General features: G+C 46.4%; 1 protein-coding gene across 6 annotated transcripts in view; it reads right to left on the bottom strand.

The window, feature by feature from the left end:
- The window catches only part of LOC147437327 (uncharacterized), a 209,745-nt gene that overhangs the window by 163,007 nt on the left and 25,502 nt on the right, over positions 1 to 21,236 (bottom strand). For 5 of the 6 annotated variants that reach the window (XM_086486880.1, XM_086486881.1, XM_086486883.1 and 2 more), the window contains 5 exons: positions 6,053 to 6,133; positions 5,809 to 5,969; positions 5,625 to 5,700; positions 5,434 to 5,517; positions 284 to 427 (listed from right to left, as the gene is read on the bottom strand). In XM_086486880.1, coding sequence (XP_086343006.1) covers positions 284 to 427; positions 5,434 to 5,517; positions 5,625 to 5,700; positions 5,809 to 5,969; positions 6,053 to 6,133 — 546 coding nt within the window. The remainder of the gene's footprint in view (positions 1 to 283; positions 428 to 5,433; positions 5,518 to 5,624; positions 5,701 to 5,808; positions 5,970 to 6,052; positions 6,134 to 21,236) is intronic. The other variant, XM_086486882.1, reaches the window with a different exon arrangement.

Here is a 21,236-nt window from a genome sequence, read left to right as displayed (position 1 = left end):
GTACCTCATATGACACCAGACATAAATCATAATCTCATAAAAATGACAAAATCCATTAAAAAATGATATATCCAATGATCGCAAATAGCACCTTACAAGTGACAAATTACAAGCCAAGTCTTGATGTAAAGTTATTACACAAAAGTCAAATCATAGTCTCCTTTATATACAAGTCTATTAGGTTTACTCTATAAGACCTTCCCTAATGGTTGTTGGAATTTACGAATCCATGTACGTTACGTTCCGTATGGTATGAACGCTCCGTACATTGTACATATCCTACCTTGCATGATCTCATGACTAGGAAGTCATTGAGGGAACAAAACCATATCGTATTGCAAGGGTACCACAAAAAGTGCCTTGATGAGGCAAGCAAGAAAATAAGATCCATACCCTCCCACCTCCAAAGTAAGATGGACACCCAAATCTGCAAAGCCAAGTCACGGCACCCCAAGTGAGTCGTGACAAATTTAGCATGAAAACCTGCCCTAGATATCAATTAGCAAACGAGACACCAAAGCAAGTGTGCCCTAGAAAAACAATGCTTTGCAACCTGCAGGTGGCATCGCAAACATCGCCAATCATGACACACAAGCAAAGCTCAAGGACAACCCACCATAAGCAATCATCACCATGACCTAGTCTTGCTTCCAAGGCATGCGCTTCATGTAGGCTGCCTATGATAGGATGGACAACAACTACATAAGAGGGAAAATTGGAATGCTCAACCAGGTAGTATAGGATCCTTGGTTTATGTATTTCAGGCACTGAAATGCCACGGTAATTGTCTATCACTAGACAACCAAAAAAGGTTACCGGTTGCCATAAGAGGGGTTTCCATTGATAAACTCACAAGATAAATTAATATATAATAGTTCTCAAAGTGAGAACTCAAAGTTTAAATCAGTTTAGGAGAACCTCTCATTAGGGGTAACGGGAATTATCACTTAAAGCACACACACGGCTCGGAAGCTAGAGTGCTCCGAGCAGACGCCGACAACCTATAGGCCCCAAAATTGGCGCCCCTTTCGGTATTTCTTTAATCTTAAGAGGGTAAATCACAAAGAAAAGTCCTGGGAATTCTTTACCTATTACCCCCCCCCCCCCCCACCCCCCTTCAAATTTATTTTCCCCATTCCTCAGGCCCTTTTCCTCCAACACCGTCCCACGCTTCTGTTTCGGCGTACAAAGCTTGTGGGCTGCCCTCAGCACACAGGTTCTTTGCATCAACATCTTCGCCTTCTTCTCCAAAGCATCAGGCACAGAATGGCAGCCCCTGCTCCATTCTAGAGGGACTCCACAAAAGCCCTACGTCCAACACCGCAGAGCCGACCTTTCGACTTGCTCTTTCACCAAAGAGCGACCGAGCTTGATGGCCAAGGTGGAACGACTTCAAGCCACCTCGGTCATTTGCAAGATTGTTGGCACACGGCCCAACAGAGGCGAGATTCGCGACTTGCTCCAAGCCCGACTCCTCACCGAAGTTGGCAAGATCATCGATGTGCAAATTCTCGGGAGAAGCTACTACTAGATAGAGCTTGAGTCTCCAGAGATAGCAACCAAAGTAAAACAGTGGCACCACGGTTTCGACCCGACCACACATGTGCTTGAGGACGAGGCAGATCCTCCCATCTCAATTTGCTTTCCAAGACCGAGGCGGGAGTGGAGACCCCACGCACTTCAACTTCAGTTGTGACCAAGGCCGCAGGGTTACCCACTATGCGGATCCTTGATCGGGAAACACACACTCCCGAAGGTGGTTATCCTACCTCACGTGAACGGTGGTTGGATCAGACAGGGTGTGGAGTATTGGGGCCTCCAGAACCACTGCTTCATTTGCAAGCAGATGGGCCATCTTGCGAGGGCCTGTCCACGCAGGAGAGCTCGCCCAGCTCCACAGCCCCAGGTCCCTAAGGCGGGCCCTTCAATGAGTTCCGAGGTCCCCCCAACAAGGGCTTCGGAGACCCCCAGAGACCCAACCTCAGCAGCGAAAGATGACCAGACTCAAGAGAGATGGCACCAGGTTTGGGGCGCCGTCCGCAGGGCCAGGCTCCTCACCCTAAAGGCCGCCCCATTGTTCCTCCAAAGGAGTGGGTTCCTACGACATTCAACTACGTGCTTGAGGGGGGCAGAGAGCATGTGACAGGACATTATAGATGCAGAGCACACACCTTTGGAGCCGACAGCTCCAAAGGGGGCCACAAAGTATGTGTCAAGACATTATAGAGGCTATACCGGTAGTGGCACACCCCTTTGGAGTCGACAGCTCCTTACTGGATGGGGACCTTCACGTGATTGGAGGTTCTCATCTCAGTCACGGCTTGTACAGTCACAACATAGTTACTTGGAACGGAAACGAGGGGCTTTGGAACGGTACCGAAACGGGGAGGGGGACACCGGAACGGGAATGCCGGAACGGTACACTAAAAAAACGCTAAAATCGGCCTCAAAACAGCCTATAAGTTAGTAAACAACTATAAGCCAAGCTTCTAACATCTAGTTGCACACTTAGAATCATGGTTAGGTATGTTTCAACATGTCGCTTGTGCATGTTAGTGGTTGCGGACGGAGCTTGAGAGAGAGGGATGGAGCTTGAGAGAGGGAGAGGGGGATGGAGCTTGAGGCCATAGCCTTGAGAAAGGAATGGACTCCGATGGAGGGATGGAGCTTGAGAGCTTGTGGCTTCAAGCTTGAGAGAGAGGGTGAGAGTGCCTTTCAACTTCAAATTTCTGAAAATGGCTATTTTTTCAAAATTTGCCCCCCCCCCCCCCGTTCCGGTTGCCCGTTCAGCCCGTTCCGGCTGCCCGTTCCACTGTTACCTTCCGGTTCCGGAACGTTAAAACGTTCCCGGCACCGTTTTGACACCGGCTGGAACGCCGTTTCGATGCAGCAAGGGGCCATTCCGCCCGTTCCCTTTTACACTGAGTCACAAAATCCTACAGTTTCTTCGAGGTACAGAGGGAGGGCCACCTCCATAGCGCTGGCCGAGTGCTGCTTTCAGCGGATTAGAGTAGTGGGCATCAGTGGGAGGATGTGTCATAAACCCCGATCTAGGTGATCTTGAGTCGGGACACTGGCAGCTCTGGGCTTGGGAGAGCTACCCTTAGGTACGAATGCAGTGGGGACCCGGGGGAGTGGTTTTGGCGGAATCCTTTCACTTCATCCGATCACTCGGGGACCCCCTTCTTCCACTACAGAGCTCAGCTGGGTCACTGCTGCAGAAATTCATTGGCAGGAAGAGGGTCTTAGGTTTGACTTCTTGGCAAGGTTTTGGGAGTGTTTGTGGGATAGAGACAACTGAGGAGTCACCATGTTCCAATAGTTAGTTGCACATCGAGCTACTGCAGTTGGGAGCTCGGTAGTGCACAGCGGCTTTTCGGCAGCATGTGCGGCTTGTGACCACCCACATGAGACTCGGTGTCACTATCTGTGGGCTGCCCCATGGCAGAGCAGGTTTGGCTGCGGATACTTCGGTTGATGCCTGCGCTTTCTACAACCATTTTGTACACTTGGGGTGCGGTGCTGCAGTCTAGTCCACACTCACGAGCCCAGCGCTTCCTTTTGAGATGGCTTCAATCAGCAGGATATAGTGATCCAGGGGGGCCGGCCTACACTCCTGCCCGCCACAGGCTCGTCCCTCACAAGTAGAGCAGTGATAGAGAGTGGTGTTGGGAGCTCATCTGCGGCACTGTGGTTCATCTGGCGAGCCCGCTGCTTTCGCATCTTCGAGTCTCGACCCGTTACACCAACGGAGACAGTTCACGATATCTAGTTGGAGCTGGGGTCCATACACTCAGGGACCAGTCTGAGAGAATCCAGGGCAGCTCCGACTACATGCGGGAGCACCGTGAGGCCTTCATGCGACTGTGGCATCCAGGACCCTTCTTCACCATGGTCCATGGCGCGCCTAGATGGCAATACCGTCCACCAGTGTGGTTGTTTCTCCTCTCATCTCCTGATTTAGCCTTTTACATATCTTGTTTGTCATTGGGAAAGCCTCCCCACATGTTGATGTAGCCCTCTCTAGCAAGGGCAGATTGTCGCCCATTGGGCAGTTTTTTAACTAATGGAAGGATTTTTCTTTAAAAAAAGGTCCTGTTGTGCTCTAATCTCTTTGAGTTCCCTCTCGACCTGTGCCAAGACTTCATTTTAAAAGACTTAGTCTTGTCTTGTCTTGTCGGGTGGGTCTATTCCTCCCATAGAGCCCGATGTAGCTTTAGTGCCCAATGCGTAATTGCCTCAGAGACTCTTGCAACTCTTGCTATGAGGCTTTGGGACGGGACTTTTCTACCCATTTGCATGTCATAAAATCCCTTAGTGGTTTCACTCTAAAGACTACCATCTGTGATTGCCCCCAGATGAGACCATCAACGTCCAGCCAATTACCAGATGGAGACTTTACCCCCCCATCAATATGATCTGTGTTAGTGCTGCAGCGTCTCAACCAGCACCCTCCACCCGTGTCGTCTCCCATCAAGATTACATAGGTATATAAGAAACCCAAGGTGTTTTATTCCGAGCACAAGGGCTGCTCTTGGCCTCTGTCTCTCTGATTCTGCATCCACCCACAGCAAAGCCTCAACATGTCCCCGATCCAAGGCAGCTTCTTCACCAAGTCTACACAATCCTTATGAACCTCTGAAGTGGGTAGGAGCCTTTGTGAATGCAATTAAACATCTTCAATGCTTGGAGTTTAAAACTAGTACTCCCCAACTCGTAAAGCTATCAGTCTGGTTCCTTCTGCAGAAAAAGTCTTCAAAGGAACAATCAATGAGCGCCTCTCCATGAGTTGTTGCACCTTGACTCCATGCCCTGCAGTGACAAATTTGCCTTTTGCCCCTGTTCCATAGAATAGACCCAACTTCCATCAGAGATCTCTTGCCATCGAGTTCACCTCAGACAACCCGCCTAGACACTCAGATTATCAAGAGGCCTTGAAATGGCTGGCAGCAACTGAATTGCTTACTTGCTTTGTGGTCACCTCTAGTCTGGTATAGCTTTGAGTCTATCTAGTCTAATCCAGTTCTGATGATTGTTGTCATTTCAATATGAGACTTCAAGCATATTGCTCAAAGGTTACCCACATCACACAGCAAGCATTTTGTACAGGTTTCTCTATTACAGACGTCTGCTCCACCAAATCACGAGGGATAATGAGCTTGAATATTGCTAGAGCAGGCACATTGGCATACAAAGCCTCGACATCAAATACACAATTGGATTAAAAAACCTATCACTACGGTGCCAGATCCTTCCTACGGAAGCCTACTGCATCACTTCAGCATTAAAAATAAATTGCAGAATCAAAGTAAACGTGGAAATTGTTTAAGCATCAATCAAAGAGCATAAGCTGTACCCCAAATACTTCTACCCTACCAGAAACATCAACCAACATCTGTTACATGCATAAATTGACTGTTCGGTGCAAACTACCTTGTCCTGCTTGATTAGCCGCAAATCAGAGTCCACAAAATATGTGACAATCTCTGTGATGGTATTTGTCTCATGCGTCTCCAGCTAAGAAAAAAACACACCAAAATAAGGAAGCTATTAAAAGCAATTGATTCCTTTATGAAGATGTTCAATCAGTGCATGTGTCTCAGTCTTACAGGGAACAAACTTACCGGAGTCAATCCACAAGCAAGTTGATGGAACTCTTCACTATCCCAAACGAGACTCACAAGTAATTTCCCCTCGAGCCTAGCGTTTGAGGTGTGTTACATATGTAAGTAAAATACAGAATTTTAACAGTGATTAAATTGAAGGCTACAAGAACTCTTTAATGACCTCCCTTTATATTCATACTACCTGAAATCGTGTTGAGAAAACTTGTCAAAATTTGCATCATAGATGTACAATACAGACTCAACGCTATCTCCTTCGATTTTTGCCAAGAAGCTTACTTTGGTCCCATTGTAGTTACACATTAGGGTGTCAATATTGCACGCACCCTCTTTAACAAAGGGAACCTGTCATGAAAGGAAAAGAAAAATTTCAACACTGCCTACAAGTTAATAACCTGCTTTAACGATCACAAACAGAAATTTCTCACTTTCCGGCCGAAGCCTGGGAGCCAGCTATTATCAAACTCATCTTCGAGTTTCCACATCTGAATGAAACTGTTCTCAGTAGCCTGAAAGGCGACAAGTTGCAAACCATCAAGCTCTAAACCAAATGAAAGATTTAGAAACCTTGTTTATAAGGCATAATTTTAATCCATACATCTAGCACAAATTCTTTCACTTGTCATGATGAATGGAGGTGCAACCAAGTCTCTCTTGCTTACTCCATCGAGTCCATTGTTAATTACTAATCCCACACATCCTACTATCTATGCTTTTGCATTTGGCTGCAAATCAAGAAGTGATTGGAGTTTGGGGCAGGAATTATTTCATCAAGCACTAACATTGTTGAATGTCTAACAAGCATAATATAATGGGTGTAGTCCTTCGTTAGAGCATCTGTTTTGCATATCAATATGAAAAATATTTAAGTTAATTAGCTGTATTCTCTTTGCCTTCAGGACAAAATGGTTGTCAAGCACTTGCAGATCACTCTTTAGTGTTCCCCAAGGCTGAGAAGTGGAATGTTCAAACGCAATGGATGTGCGGTCCTTGTTTGCTAGAGCATCCCGGTTGCATATGAAATATGAGAGAATAGTTGCATATGTATGGATGGGAAGGGGAAGTTGTGCATAGAGGTAATCTCTTCCATCACTTAGGTTACCAAATTGAATCTTTTGTCCCTTCATCACAAGTATTACAAATATTTCCGGACACATTTAATATAAAAGTTTGTGAACCGCAAATCTCAAGCTTGACCTTTTCATGTTTGTTTTAAAGCGGCATGAGCAATCATGTTGCCCAAGATCTCTTATTTTAGTCCTTTAATTCCATGGTCCAAAAAGGCTTTTCTTATCTTCACAAGACCTAGTCTTTTAATGAAGCAGAGAAGATAAGCTTTGAAAGCTGGTTTGACTGAATACCATGCCGCATCTATGCCAACTTAAAATGACGGGTGGAGCATTACCACAAGTGCGCTCAAAGATGGACTTTGTTTTAAGGTACGTGTGAAGGTGATCAGTCTTAACTGATAATGCTATGCATTTCATTGATCAGGCTGTTTTACTTCAACGGAATGCTCATATTCTGACGCAAGTGACAGCACGTGGTGAATTCAAGTCAAGCTACCATGCCTATATGATCAACGTGACACAAGATCAGTTATCACACAACATGAGTTCTCTCTAACTTGTTCCTTCTATATGAAAAATGTTCCTTTTTTTGTCTAGTAGATAGAAGGAAAGAAAGAGTATCTTAATGTCTCTCAAGGGCCAATGTGGCCTATAAGACCAAAACAAGTCAGCAGCAGGCAGTGAAAAAAACTTTCATCAAGCTCTATCCGGATGGCACTGAACTTGAATAAAGAGAGAAAGAAAGAAATATTTTTAACGTCTATATGAGGCCGAAGTCAACCTATGAGACAAATCAAGTATACGAGTGTGTATGTCCTCCAACTATTGGAAAAGACGAAACAATCCAAACTGGTACAGAATAAAAGAAAAAAACCCTGGTGTATAATGGGATCGGGGGTGGGGGAAGATGGGATGTAGCTCTAGTATTAGAGATATGTGCATGTCTATATGCTCAGGGTAGTACAACCATGCAGATGCATCAAGCTAGCTAGCTCCATCCTGTGCAAATAGGGAGTCGTAAAATGTGGTAAATGGGAGGGTCAAGAGCAAGGGATCACAAATGAACGCAGTTGGATCAGTCATCATCTGGGCTCATCTGTCCTCAGCAACTCGACGCTCTCGGGTCTGGATCTCCTCAATCTGTATGTGGTGGAGTCGTGGGGCCTGGCATCCGGTACACGGGCGTCATTTGGCCCACCTCATCTCAGCCTGCTGGAAACTCACTCCCCTCGATGGATCAAGGAGTGGAGGGGGTGTGGTCCTGTGGAAAAAATCTGTAAGTTGTGACTGTTTTCCCCCCACCTGTGTCTCTGTATGTGGTTGCAGAAGTGTATCTCTGTGCCTCTGTAGCTCTAGCGGGTAGCGCCCCAATTGTCTTTGATCTCTAGAGTGCATGATCTTACGGAGGGTAGGCTCCCTCTGAATAGTGACTCGTATTGCCTCTAATATCATCATAAGCTCTGCATCTGCAAACAAAGTGCTCCTCACTCTCCACCTCCTCTCTGCATACTCGACAGACTCTCTCCTCCCATGAAATGTCATGAGCTCGCCCCACCTCGATCTCTAGTTTATGGGATGCTACTCTGAGTTCACCAATTGCCACCCATGAGCTATGTGGCATGTAGGTGACCATATAGCGTGGTCGTTGTATAAGGTGTGTGTGTGTGTGTGTGAGGCATAGTTCGCTCTGTCTGCGTGTGAGAGAAATCTTGCGCGAGGACCTCCTCTCTACACCTGCACGTTCCTCTGCAGTGGGCTCAACTCCTCAGCAGTGTGTGTCAGTGAGAAGTTTCCTCCCTGCCAATCCTCTGTGTAGCGTGACATTGCTGCAGTCTACCCACGTCTGCACACGAGCCCTGTCTATTCTGTGCGACTGTCCTGAACCCTGCAGGTATTCAGCCCTCGTTGTCCCCAACCTGTTGTCCCCAGCCTGTTCATTGCTGTCAGTTCTCTGCACGACCTGCTGCATCATCAACGCCAGGCACTTTACTACTACTGGCAGTTTCCTGTACTACAAGCACAGTTAATTTGCAGTGTATTCCAGGCACAGTTAATTTGCAAATGTATGCATTCTGTGGGAGAGTGATGTTGGCTCGTGGGTGGTACCTAAAAAGACAGTGAAAATTCATACTCCACTTTCCTCCCGTAATTATGTTCCACTGGTTAACGCCAATAAGAATGTATCATTTAAGCAGCTTCCCTGCAATGACAATCGGACGTTGATGGACGCTTGGGAAAAAGCAATGCACTAATTATAAGGATGTACTTTTGGGTGAGGCTTCCACTTCTCAGGCAGTTTCTATCGACAAGTTTCCTGCTTTGACTCAGCGGATGGGTTGACTCAGCGGATGGGTTCTGGCATGGATGTGGTGGATGCAGATGTCCATATGGGCATCTCGACTTGATCTTTGCGTTTCTTGCCGTTGTAAATATGGTTTCCAATGCATAGTCGCATTAAATGCATCTCATATAATGAGCGTGGGTTATGTAACCTTGATAAATTGGTGACTGGCCTGGCGCTATGTACATACATGTAAGGCAGATATCGTGGTTTTGCAGGAACACAATCAGCATGACTTTGCTTGTCAGTGTTCTTATTTTGCAGGTTACTGGATTGCATATGCTGGTTTGCAAGATTACTCAGGTTTATTGATGCTAGTTCGACATGAGCTTCAGCCAGTTCTCTTGTTTAATGATCTGCATGGCCGCTGGATGGCAATTCAATGCTTGTTGAACGGTCAGGTGTATGAATTTGGAGGCATTTATACGTATGCATCATCTGGACAAGGGCTGCTCTATGGCGAGATATCCCTTCTCGCTCATGGACCTTGAATGCATTCCTTTGCGGTGATTTTAATAATACCCCTCAGATGGATGATAGTACCACAGGTAATTCACATATGTTGTTTGCGGAAAGACAAGAATGGGATAATCTCTTTGCTTCTACTCAGATGATTGATATATGGCGGCATTTGCATCCAAATGCCTCTGATTTCCCTTTTCAGCATGTTGCCCACTCTTCTTATCGAGCACGGTTGGATAGATGGTATTTGCTTAATTTGCAACAATATGAGGAATTTGTATGTGAGGTCAACATTGATTACACCTTGCAGTTATCAGATCATTACTCTGTTTTGCTGGATGTGAGTTTTGGGCAGACTCGTTGCAATCGGGCTCTTCCTAGGAAACGTCTGCTACTTGTTAGCAATGCTTATCTCACTCATAAGCTTTTTCGTGACATGATTTCTGAGGTTATTCCCCCTCTGCTTGCTCATATGCATCTTGATCTTGATGCTGCATTACATGCACTGCACTCGAGGGGATGTCAAAGATGCCAAGCAAGCTTGTCAACGACTGCAAGTATTGGCTGATTTGCGGCCTCTGTCTGATTCCGAGATGTCGGAGTTATGTGAAGCTTCTGTGTGTATTCAGCGTAATGACAAGTGAAAGCTTGCTAAATGGCAGACGCGTGCCCGTCAACCGGCTTTCATGGATAAAGCTGTGCTTCAAAGCAATTCTTTAAGCATTTGCATCATTCAAGACTCTCACAGGCAATCAAGCGGGTTATGCTTTCCTCAGGTGTTTGGACTTCTTCAAAGCAAGAACTTGCAGATGCCTTGGTTTTGCATTATCGACAAGTGTTTGCTGCTCCTTCCCAGCCATCATTATCTGCTTGCCATGCGCGCCAATTGATGCTTTCCTTTGTTGCTCCGATCATTTCCCCGCAAGATGCATGTGGCCTTGAGGACCCCTTCACTGCCTCAGAATTGCATAGTGCGTTGCATGCTTTGGGCCATTGGCAGTCTCCTGGCTGGGATGGGCTTACTGTGGAATTTTTCCTCTCCTTCTAGGAGGTTCTTGAACCTCCACTGCTTTTCATGATGAATGCGGCATGGGAGAAACAGGATTTGCCACTATCTTGGAAAGAAGGTTTACTTAAATTGCTGCCTAAGCAAGCGCTTTGTGAGCAATTCTCTCATTGGCGCCTGATTACTTTGATGCCGGTGGTTTATAAGATATTGGCTAAGATGCTAATGCACCGCATTAAGGATCATCTTTTAGCAAGACTCCATCAGGCTCAATATGGTTTCATTCCACGTCGCCAGATTATGGATAATCTAGCTAAGGTTATGATTGGCATGGAGTATGCTAAGTACACTCAACGGGATGTGCTGGTTATGCAAGTTGACATTGAAAAAGCCTTTGACACTGTACAGTGGGAATTCATTGCCGCCACAATGAGGTGCCTAGGGTTTGGTCCTAAATTCATAAATGTGGTTTATTTTTTGTATGCATGTAGCGCGTCTTCAGGGATCTTGGAAGGTGAATTAACTGAATCTTGGCCTCTTGGTTGTTCGGTCAGGCAGGGTTGCCCCCTTAGTGCTCTGTTGTATGCTATTGGCACTCACCCGCTGTTGACTTATCTTGATCACTTGACCTCTGTTGAGAGTCTTCATGGTCTGCGGTTACCTTCGAGTCGTACATTCATTGGCTAGGCCTACGCTGATGATTGGTTGTTCACGCCCCGTAATCAGCAGGCGGATGTCAAAGTGATTATGGAAGCCTTGGAACTTTTTGGCATTGCGGTTGGGCTTAGAGTCAACTTTTGTAAATCGAAGCTTTTGCCTCTCCATTCTTGTGATTGGCATAATCTGTTGTGGCCAGTAGGTGAGATTGTGTCTTCAAATGTCATCACTAGGCATTTGGGTTATCCAATTGGATGGAATGTTACAATGGAGGAGAAGTCGAGGTCGTTCGAATACAAACCTTGAAGTGATTCCAGTTCTTGGTGATATACAAAAGTAATTGTATTCACCCTAAGCCGTCTAGACAATGCGTCTGCAGCCACGTTCTTACTCCCAGCCTATGAAGGATCTCGAAGTGAAACATGGACAAAAAGTTAGCTCACCTCATCTGCTTTTCAGATAATTTCCGTTGCGTAAGGAAATACCGCAAACTCTAATGATCGGTTTTGATCACAAAATCCGCTCCTAGAACATAATGCGAGGCATGCAATTCTCCATCCTTAAGCCGTCTACTTTCATAATCCACTGCAAGGGCTTCTTGGTTAAGCACTGCACCAATGCAATCACCTAAAGCATCGCAATGAACCTCGAATGGTTTCCTTAAGTCCGGCACTATCAAAATAGGTCCATGGTCTAATAGATACTTTAGCCTATCAAAGGTACCTTGTTGTCTCAACCCCATATATTCTTCCTTGTTAGGTCATGGAGTGGTCCTGCTACTTAAGCAAAGCCTCGGATAAACCTTCGATAATAGGACCACAATCCCAAAAAGCTACGTACATTATGCACAGTGGGAGTGGGCCAATCTTGTACAACTTGGATCTTTGCAGGATCCATACTCACTTGGTTGTGTGAGACTATATGGCCGAGACAGTGTACTCACTCTTCTTTGCATTCACGTGCAACTCATGCTTTCGCAATTCCTGAAACACTATGTCCAAGTGCTTCCGATGTTCCTCATCGGTCTTCAAAAAGACGAGTATGTCATCAAAGAACACTCCTGGAAAAGCTCGGTGTGGGCTGAAAATTCGATCCATCATTTGATTGAATGTGACAGGAGCATTGGTCAAGCCAAAAGGCATTACCAAAAATTCATAAAGTCCAAAGGTTGTGCGAAAGGCAGTCTGATGGACATCCTCAGGGACTATGCGTATCTAATGATACCCGCTCTTTAAGTCAATGCGACTAAAGATGCTTGCACCCTGCAGTTTATCGAGAATATCATCAAGCCGAGGAATCGGAAAGCGACTCTTGACAGTGATCTTGTTTAGAGACTGGTAGACTATGCACATTGGAAACGTGTCATCTTTCTTCTGCACCAGTAGAACTAGAGAGCAGTAAGGCGAAGTACTTGGTCGTACTAGACCTTTTTCCAGAAGCTCGTTGACTTGCTTCAAAATTTCCTCTTGCTGAGCAAGACTAACCCTATAAGGGGGTTGGTTTGGGGGAGAGCTTCCCGCTACAAGATCAATGGGGTGATCTTCCGGACGTTCCAAAGGTAGCTTGTCCGGCAGAGTATCCGTGAAGCAATCTTTATACTTTTCAAAAAATTGAGAACGTTTAATTTCCAAACTAGAGAGCGAACCCTTATTAGTTTTATCATTTTCTCATGCGAAGATCAAGCGAAAACGCACTTCTTTATTTCCTTCTGAATGAAGATATGGCCTACAATAGGGAATAGCCAATCCCCTGCATCACCAAAAATTTTGATGTTCTTGCCCTCATGCTCAAAAGCGAGGGTCTTTTCTACATAATCTAGGACAGGTTGCATACGGTAGTGCCATGGCATACCCAAGATGATATCACATCCCTCGCTGGGTGCCATCAAAAACAATTCGTGGTCCTTGTACTCGCCAATCTAAAGATTGAGATGTCCTTGCACGGGAGTTGCATTGGTGGTCAACCCTTCGAATGCCGATCCGGAAGTGACCAGAGTTCCAAGCTGAGCTGGTGTGAGCCTCAAGAGTTCTGCAGTTCCCAGTGAGATGAAGTTGTCCGTTGATCCACGGTCGTAAAGGATCAACACCCGCTAGTTATTCACGGATCCCCAGTCTTTAAGGAGCTAACGCTTCCCGTTTTCGGTTTCGGTATTCCCTTGCACATCAGGAATGGTATTCAAGCTCGGTGGAGCGGGTTCCTTCTTCGAAGATGCTTGTTCCTGCCGTTGCTACCGAACCGGGCAATCGGTCTTTATGTGTCTTTTCTCACCACAATAGAAGCACCTTCCTTGCTCTTTAAAGGTCTGTACTTGAGCCGTTTGCCAGTACCCTCTAGCCTCTTAGGCTGATCCGGGTCCTCTGGGGGACGCTTTCTTCCTTGGTTACCATGGTCATCATGTCACAAGGCGGGCACCACGTGCCAATAGAAAAGAACAGACTGAACAGCTTTAAGCACTTCAAATAACAACTGAATTGAAATAGAGAGAGACGACATGCGACACGGAGTGACGGAATTCCACCCCAAAGAGTATTGGCCCCAAACCTTGGCGCCCCTTTCGGTATTTCTTTATATTACTCTTGATTCGCAAAGTACAACAGCGGGGGAGCACCTCCTCTGCAATCTGCACGCTAAAGAGTGCCACAGAGGGCCCCCAAGGCTCATATTTAAAGGCCCAAAGCCTAAAAGCATCAAATATGAAAAGCTGATCCTAAAAAATCACTTTCCTAAAATTTCGGGATTTCCCTAAAAATCCGCTATGAATTCCGGAACGTCCGTACAGGTGCCACATCATCATATTTTGATGTGCAAAGTCTTTTGAACGTCTTTTGCTTTATTTTTAATGCCTTTATGTCACTTGGGGCCCCATCGGACGAGGTTCCCATAAGTTGGTAGGACTTCTTTTTCTGTTACTTGTTCTTCTTAGGGTTTCTAGAATTAGGGTTTGCAGGTTTTAGGGTTAGGTTTTCTAGAATTAGGGTTTGCAGGTTTTAGGGTTAGGGTTTCCAAAATTAGGGTTTCAGCAGTTAGGGTTTCTGGCAAAAATTAGGGTTAGGGTTTCTGCTCTCAGGCAGCCACATCATCTATAAGTTGGCTCCATTCTTTAGACTTTGACACATCAGCAATTTGTTACATCTCCCCTTCTTGAAAGAGAGTAATCGTCCGCGATTACAGCATATCTGCAAAACAACTCAAGCTAGCTCAAAAATTTCCGAGGGTCATTCCGAGGGACATTCCTAGGGACAATCAGCTTGCTCTTTTTATTAAGGAGTTAGGTTCTCCTTTCTGCTCTTTTGATCAAGGAGTTAGCTTCTCCTTTCGGCTGTTTTGATCAAGAAGTTAGCTCCTTTCATCCATATCGGAACTCTTGATATTCCGGCGTAGTAAAATTAGCCATCACACCCAGACCGTACTGATCTTCCACGGGTGTCTTCATGCACTAAAATTACATACCCAAGCAATCTCATCCAATTAGGAATATTCAGTAGTTGGCACATCACAATGCAACACAAATGCTTACATATGCATGTTACAAGACATAGAAACATAAAGCCGCCAATGAACACTCCTCCCGCATAACCTAACAAGGTCCGGGCCGGGAGATATAGAGGCCTTTTACAACCAAATGCCCCCCAGACCGTAGCCTGCGTCGTTTGGAGGTGCTGAGAGTAACCACTACTCAGACTTCTTAATACTCCTCCCGCATAACCATCCAGGTCCGGGCTGGGAGTCACAACACCAATTATTTTACAAGCATACAACCAAACGCTCCCTAGGCATCAGCCTGCGTCGTTCGGAGGTTTTCAAACATACAACGAAACGCTCCCCAGGCATCGGCCTGCGTCGTTCCGAGGTTCAAACAATACCAAAACAGTATTTCTCACTTCTCCACCCCGGAGTAAAATCACCAACCATTGAAACCAGTATCAAACCAGAGTCGAACAATTCAAATCAGCACCAAAACAGGTTCAAAACAAATACCATCCATTTCAAACAAATTCCAAACAGGATCACGAAACAAGATCAAACAGAACTCAAACTTAAAAAGCAATCTCGACATCAGTCGAGCTCGAAAAGTCGACTGACTTTCCATCTTGAAACCTGCACCAAAAATTAGGGTTAGGTTCCATCCATGAGGTCGTAGCCGAGCACAGCATGGTCTGTCAGCTCTTGGACAAACAATGTTGCTTTGGTGGCGATGGTAGTCCCAAGATAGCAATCGCACTAAACCTCCAAGGTCATCTGCTCGTGAAGAGACATCTACTGAGAGATATCGAGAAATTTCAAGTTATAATCTGCTAGGTTTCCATGGCAAGCATTTCAAGATACCCCACTCTACCAGAAGTTGCACTCCAAAGGAAGATGTCAGAAACCATATAACTTCGGGCAAAAATTTTCTTGAAAGCTTGACAAGTACTTGGAGTATGCTGCTTGGGTAGTTGTAGACATCAACATCTGCATGGCACTGCTTCTGAGAAAAATAGTGACTCGAAAGAAATCTGGATCCTTCTCTTGCAAGTGATCTTAATTGGCTTATGCCCTGTAAGACACGAGCGGTGAAGACGAGAGCGCGCCCAATGCGCGATGAACTAAGGGTGGGAGTGGCTGATACCTCAAATATAATTCAATTCCAATAGCTATGCCTGCTCTTTTGTAGGACCGGTATGCTTTCAAAAAAGCACACGCCTGATGCTCTGATACCACTGTCACAAGGCAAGCACCACGTGCCAATAGAAAAGAACAGATTGAACAGCTTTAAGCACTTCAAATAACAACTGAATTGAAATAGAGAGAGACGACATGCGACACGGAGTGACAGAATTCCACCCCAGAGAGTATTGGCCCCAAACCTTGGCGCCCCTTTCGGTATTTCTTTGTATTACTACTGATTCGCAAAGTACAACAGCCGGGGAGCACCTCCTCTGCAATCTACGCGCTGAAGAGTGTCAAAGAGGGCCCCCAAGGCTCATATTTAAAGGCCCAAAGCCTAAAAGCATCAAATATGAAAAGCTGACCCCAAAAAATCACTTTCCTAAAATTTCGGGATTTCCCTAAAAATCCGCCACGAATTCCGAAACGTCAGTACAGGTGCCACATCATCATATTTTGATGTGCAAGGTCTTTTGAGTGTATTCTGCTTTATTTTTAATGCCTTTATGTCACTTGGGGCCTCATCGGACGGGGTTCCCATAAGTTGGTAGGACTTCTTCTTTTGTTACTTGTTCTTCTTAGGGCTTCTAGAATTAGGGTTTGCAGGTTTTAGGGTTAGGTTTTCTAGAATTAGGGTTTGCAGGTTTTAGGGTTAGGGTTTCCAGAATTAGGGTTTCAGCAGTTAGGGGCAGAAATTAGGGTTAGGGTTTCTACTCTCGGGTAGCCACATCATCTGTAAGTTGGCTCCATTCTTTAGACTTTAAAACGTCAGCAATTTGTTACACATCATAAATTGCTCTTTGCCTTGCCACTAGTTGCTTGCTGTCTCCTTGAGATGCATCCCAACATGATGCAACTTGGATTTTCCGGTGGAGTTCCTATTGGCAAAAGCAACTTCAAACTGCCTGATGAAAGATAGTGCCTTGGAGATATCTCTGCTCCTATGTAGTTGTCAAACTTCACATCCTTGTCACCGGATTTGAAAACCTGCATCCTACGGTGACGCTTGCGGCTTTCCTTCTTGAACTTGGGCTTTTCTTTAGTATTACGTGTCACGTGACACATCCAACCCTATGTGTCCGTGGACAAGCTACAACATGACAAGGGTTCAGTCAGTCCAGGTAGTCTAGCTTAGGAAGTGTTATGGCACTTTTGTGAGTCTGTTCGCAGACCGTGCATGACCAGTCACTTAGAGTAGATGCATATCCTCCGGTTGCACACAGCAAGATCATCAGCATTCCCATCAGAATCCATTAGGGGAATTTTCCAATGCATTAAACCTATTTTCCCTATTTTTGACATTTTTCACTTATTTATGAAGTGACTTTTGTTGGAAAATAGGTAGGACAATTTTGCTAAGTTTATATATGAGGAAACCAGAGCTATCACGTTCTGGCAAAAAAGTCAGCAGAAGCACCTTGCTCAACAGGCAACTTCTCAGCAAGACCAACCCCGCGACAACCCTAGTGTTTTCAGCATTGCAGAAGGCCTAGCGTTTTTGCACCAAATCAGCCAGTGTTTTTGCATTTGCAGATTCACGGCAACAATAGACAGCAGATCAGCCCTAGCGTTAGCAGATTTTCACCGCAGAACCCCAAATCAGCCTAGCGTTTTTGGATCAGCCAAAGACCTAGCGTTTTTGTAGATCTTCGCGACAGAAGCAGCAGTAGCACGGCGTTTTCAGTTTTCGGCAGTCAGACTCCGAGTAGAACCCCCAAACCTCGCAGGTCTCACCTTCCCACAGCAGATCCTCGCTGCACGGTCAAATCCAGTGTAGTTTGCAGATTCAGCCCGGAAAACGCAGATTTCAGCATCTGCGTTTTCACTGTTCAGCGCGTCGTCGTCGCATCGTCGCCATCGACATCGTCACCGACATAGAGTCAGAATTCAGCAGATAAAGATTTGCAGATTTCAGCCCCTTAGCATTTTCAGATTTCAATCGTCTCGTCGTCGTCCTCATCATCGTCGACATCGTCGGAAAGTCCAGGCATGGTAGAGATTTGTGCAATCGTAAGTAGACCGCTCTCGCCATAGAGAGTGGGGCCTTCGGAGGAGGGTTAGACAACATTCCGGTTGTCATATTCTCTATCTCTCAGTCTCATGCACCTTCACGCACAGTGTCCATTCACTTTGTTTGTGTCCATTGCACTCTCTCATTAAAGAACGGAAGGCTCTCCCTTCCATAAGAAAAAGGAACCTTGAGCATAGTTCGGAGCACTCATCTTGAGCAAAGTTCAACATCCACTTCCGCTGCACCTTACATTACGTAGGGAAGGAGCAGGATTTTTCTTCTTTGGAGAAGATTTAGATATTGTATGAGAAGTAGATGTAGTAGTAAGTCGAGAGAGTATGATGGAGAAGAGATAGAGACATCCTTGCTTTCGTTAAGCAAAGAAAGTTCTTTTTCTTGCTTCTTAATTCCGTCCAAAACCTTTTGGACAGCCGGCAACGAGATAAGTTGCTGCAATTCCGCGAGTTGAACTCGCATTTGCTGAAGTTCGTCTCCAGCGATTCTTCCTGGCTCGTCATTGTTCTTCCCATTTCGTCCTCCTTTGCAAAGAAAGGGAGGAATTCGAGCTCTGAGACCACTGTCACAAACGGGAGCGCACACAAATAATCAACAAGCTGAAAATAAATAATCTTTCAACTTAAAAAGAGATGAGGGAAAAGATCGACACAGTATTTGGGACCAGAAGATGGGCTGGTCCCCCCTCTTAAAGAGAATCTTTATTAGGGAGAATCTTTTTTACCAGCACAAACCGAAGTGACCCCTCCGTTCTAAATCTTCCGACTCGATGGTCAATTCCTTCCCATGCGGGATATTCCCGAAAGCCGAGCTCTCAACTCTGTTTCCATTTATTCTTAGAGCATGAAGCTCGACAAACCGTTCCCGATTCCATTCCCGGAATCTCTGAGCATAGGCCGAGGCCTCCTTGCTCCTGCTCCGTGATGAAGTACCTACAAAAGCACAAACTCGAAACAACAACTCGATTCACAAATTCATAATTGGTACCTGTCGCTCCAAGTACGTGAACGCAAACTCCGAATACCAGTCTCACTCAATCACTTGCAGATTCCTACCGGAAATTCTCCTTGTTGCTAGCGCTGGGTTTTCCGTGTGACTCTGAGAGTGAGAGAGAGAGAGAGAGAGAGAGAGAGAGAGAGAGAGAGAGAGAGAGAGAGAGAGAGAGAGAAAGAAAGAAGAAAGAAAGAAAGAAAGATTTTTAACGTCTATGTCAGGCCGAAATCGGCCTATGAGACAAATCAAATGTACATGGTGTGTATGTCATCCGTCTATCTATCGGAAAGACAAATGAAACAAAACTGATACAAAACTAAACTGAATGTAGGTAGTGGAGTATCTGAGGAGGGATGGAGCTCTATCTCTAGGGGTATATGCATGTCTATATGCTCAAGGTAGTACAATCATGAGAATGCATCAAGCTATCTAGCTCCATCCTGTACTAATGGGGGGATGTAGTATGTGGTACATGGGCAGGTCTGGTGCCAAGGCTACCCGGATGAAAGCTGTCGGGTCGGCCCTCATCTGAGCCACTCGTTCCTCAGTGGCACGGCGCTCCCGGGCTCGGATCTCCTCGATCTGTCGGTGGTGGGAGCTCGCGCCCCTGTAGCCTGTGACTCGTGGTCGTCGTCTAGCTCGGTTCACCTCCGCCTGTGGGAGTGTCACTCCCCTCTGAGTGTCTGGTGAGGGAGGGGCGGAAATCCTCTGAAAGAAGTCTGTGAGCTGCGACTGTCTCCCCTCTGTCTGTGTAGCTGTGTGTGGCTGTAGTAGTGTGTCCCGATGGCTCTGTATCTCTAGTAAGAAACGTCCGAGCTGTCTCTGATCTCGAGATTCCATGATCTCTCGGAGAGTGGGCTATCCTCTGAATAAGGCCTCATACCTGCCTCTGATCTCAGTGTATGCTCTGCATCTACATACAAAGTGCTCCTCACTCTCCACCTCCTCTGTGCAGGCTCTACAGACTCGCTCCTCCCTGGGAACACCAGTATGTCTCGCGATCTCAATCTCTAACCTGTGTGAAGCCACTCTCAGCTGACCAATCGCCACCCGTGAGCTATGTGGCATATATGTGTCCATGTAGTGTGGTCTCTGTATGAACCCCCCAAACAATATGGTGAGAAACTGGTCTCTGTAATCTGACATCCTCGTCCCCAAGCCAGGTGACTCCCAGACTCTCCTAGTGTATAGCTGCCACAGATCCTGTCTCAATACCAAGTTCCTCTCACTGCGAGAGAGGTGAACATATGGTGAGTGGGGGTCGTACTGGAATGGTGGTAGGCTCTCCATGTCAAGACCGTGTCCCTCAAACCATGCTCTGACCTGTGAGTACCATGCTCTCTCATGCCCATTCTCTGATAGCTGTATAGCTGCCTCAAATGCTCTACGGGTAAGTCTGTCAGGAGGTAGCTCTCTCATCCTCTGAATGAAGCAAACTATCTGGAATAGTGCCTCTACAACCATAGGTGGTGTGGCGAGCTCGGCTCTAATAATGTCATGTGGCACTGTCTTCTTGCTGCGGAGCAAGCGTGAGATCATACATACCTGTGGTCTCTCAAGCTGTGTCCACTGGTCAGCTGTCAATCCTGGTGCCCATACTGCCGCCGAGTACATCAAGGCCGGGGTGACTAAGGTGTTGAAAAGACACCCCTTCGTGCGGGGCTCCTGAAAGTGTGCCTGGTGGCATCTCCGCTCTAGCATGGCCAGAGCTGCATATCCTCGGGTGAGCCTGTCAACAGCAGCCTGCCTCATAGTGAAGGGTCCTGGTAGGCTGGTGAATGTGATGCCAAGGTAGCCATAGGAGGTGACTACATCAACCTGTCCTCCTGCTGCTGTGAAGGTGGCGGCGCTCCGCACTGCACTGGATGTGTGAAAGATCATAACCTTGGTTTTGCCAAGGTTCACAGTCAACCCCCTGTGTTGGCTGAATTCGTCCAAGGCCTCAAGATGGCGTTGCAAGCCCTCGGGTGACTCTGAAATCAACACAATATCATCAGCATATAACATGATGTGGACCGGAGTACCTGCCAAGTCGCTCCCCTCTCCCCCTGCTCGCAGTATGTAGTCGGAGATCTCGTCGATGTAGAGCGCAAAGAGTGTCGGGGAGAGTGGGCATCCTTGCTTAACACCAATGGTGCTAGCAATGGTCTCTGAAAAACCGCCTGGGCAACGAACCCGACCCGTCACCCTCTCATAGAGAGCATATATGGCCCAAATCATCTCTGTTGGTACCCCAATGCTGTGAAGGCGCTGGAAGAGTCTCTCGCGTGGGACTGTGTCAAAGGCCTTGCGGAAGTCCACAAAGCAGCAGTAAAGCCTCTTCTTCCGCGCCTTTGCCCCATCAATGAGGCAGCGCAGAACGAAGATGTGGTCAGTGGTGGAGAAAGCTCGTCTGAAACCTGCCTGGCCT

This window comes from Adiantum capillus-veneris, chromosome 17 (assembly GCF_014529385.1).
Source record: "Adiantum capillus-veneris isolate H3 chromosome 17, ASM1452938v2, whole genome shotgun sequence".
NCBI lineage: Eukaryota > Viridiplantae > Streptophyta > Polypodiopsida > Polypodiales > Pteridaceae > Adiantum > Adiantum capillus-veneris.
The sequence above is the reverse complement of the archived record's forward strand: the minus strand, read 5'-3'. Positions and strand labels throughout refer to the sequence as shown.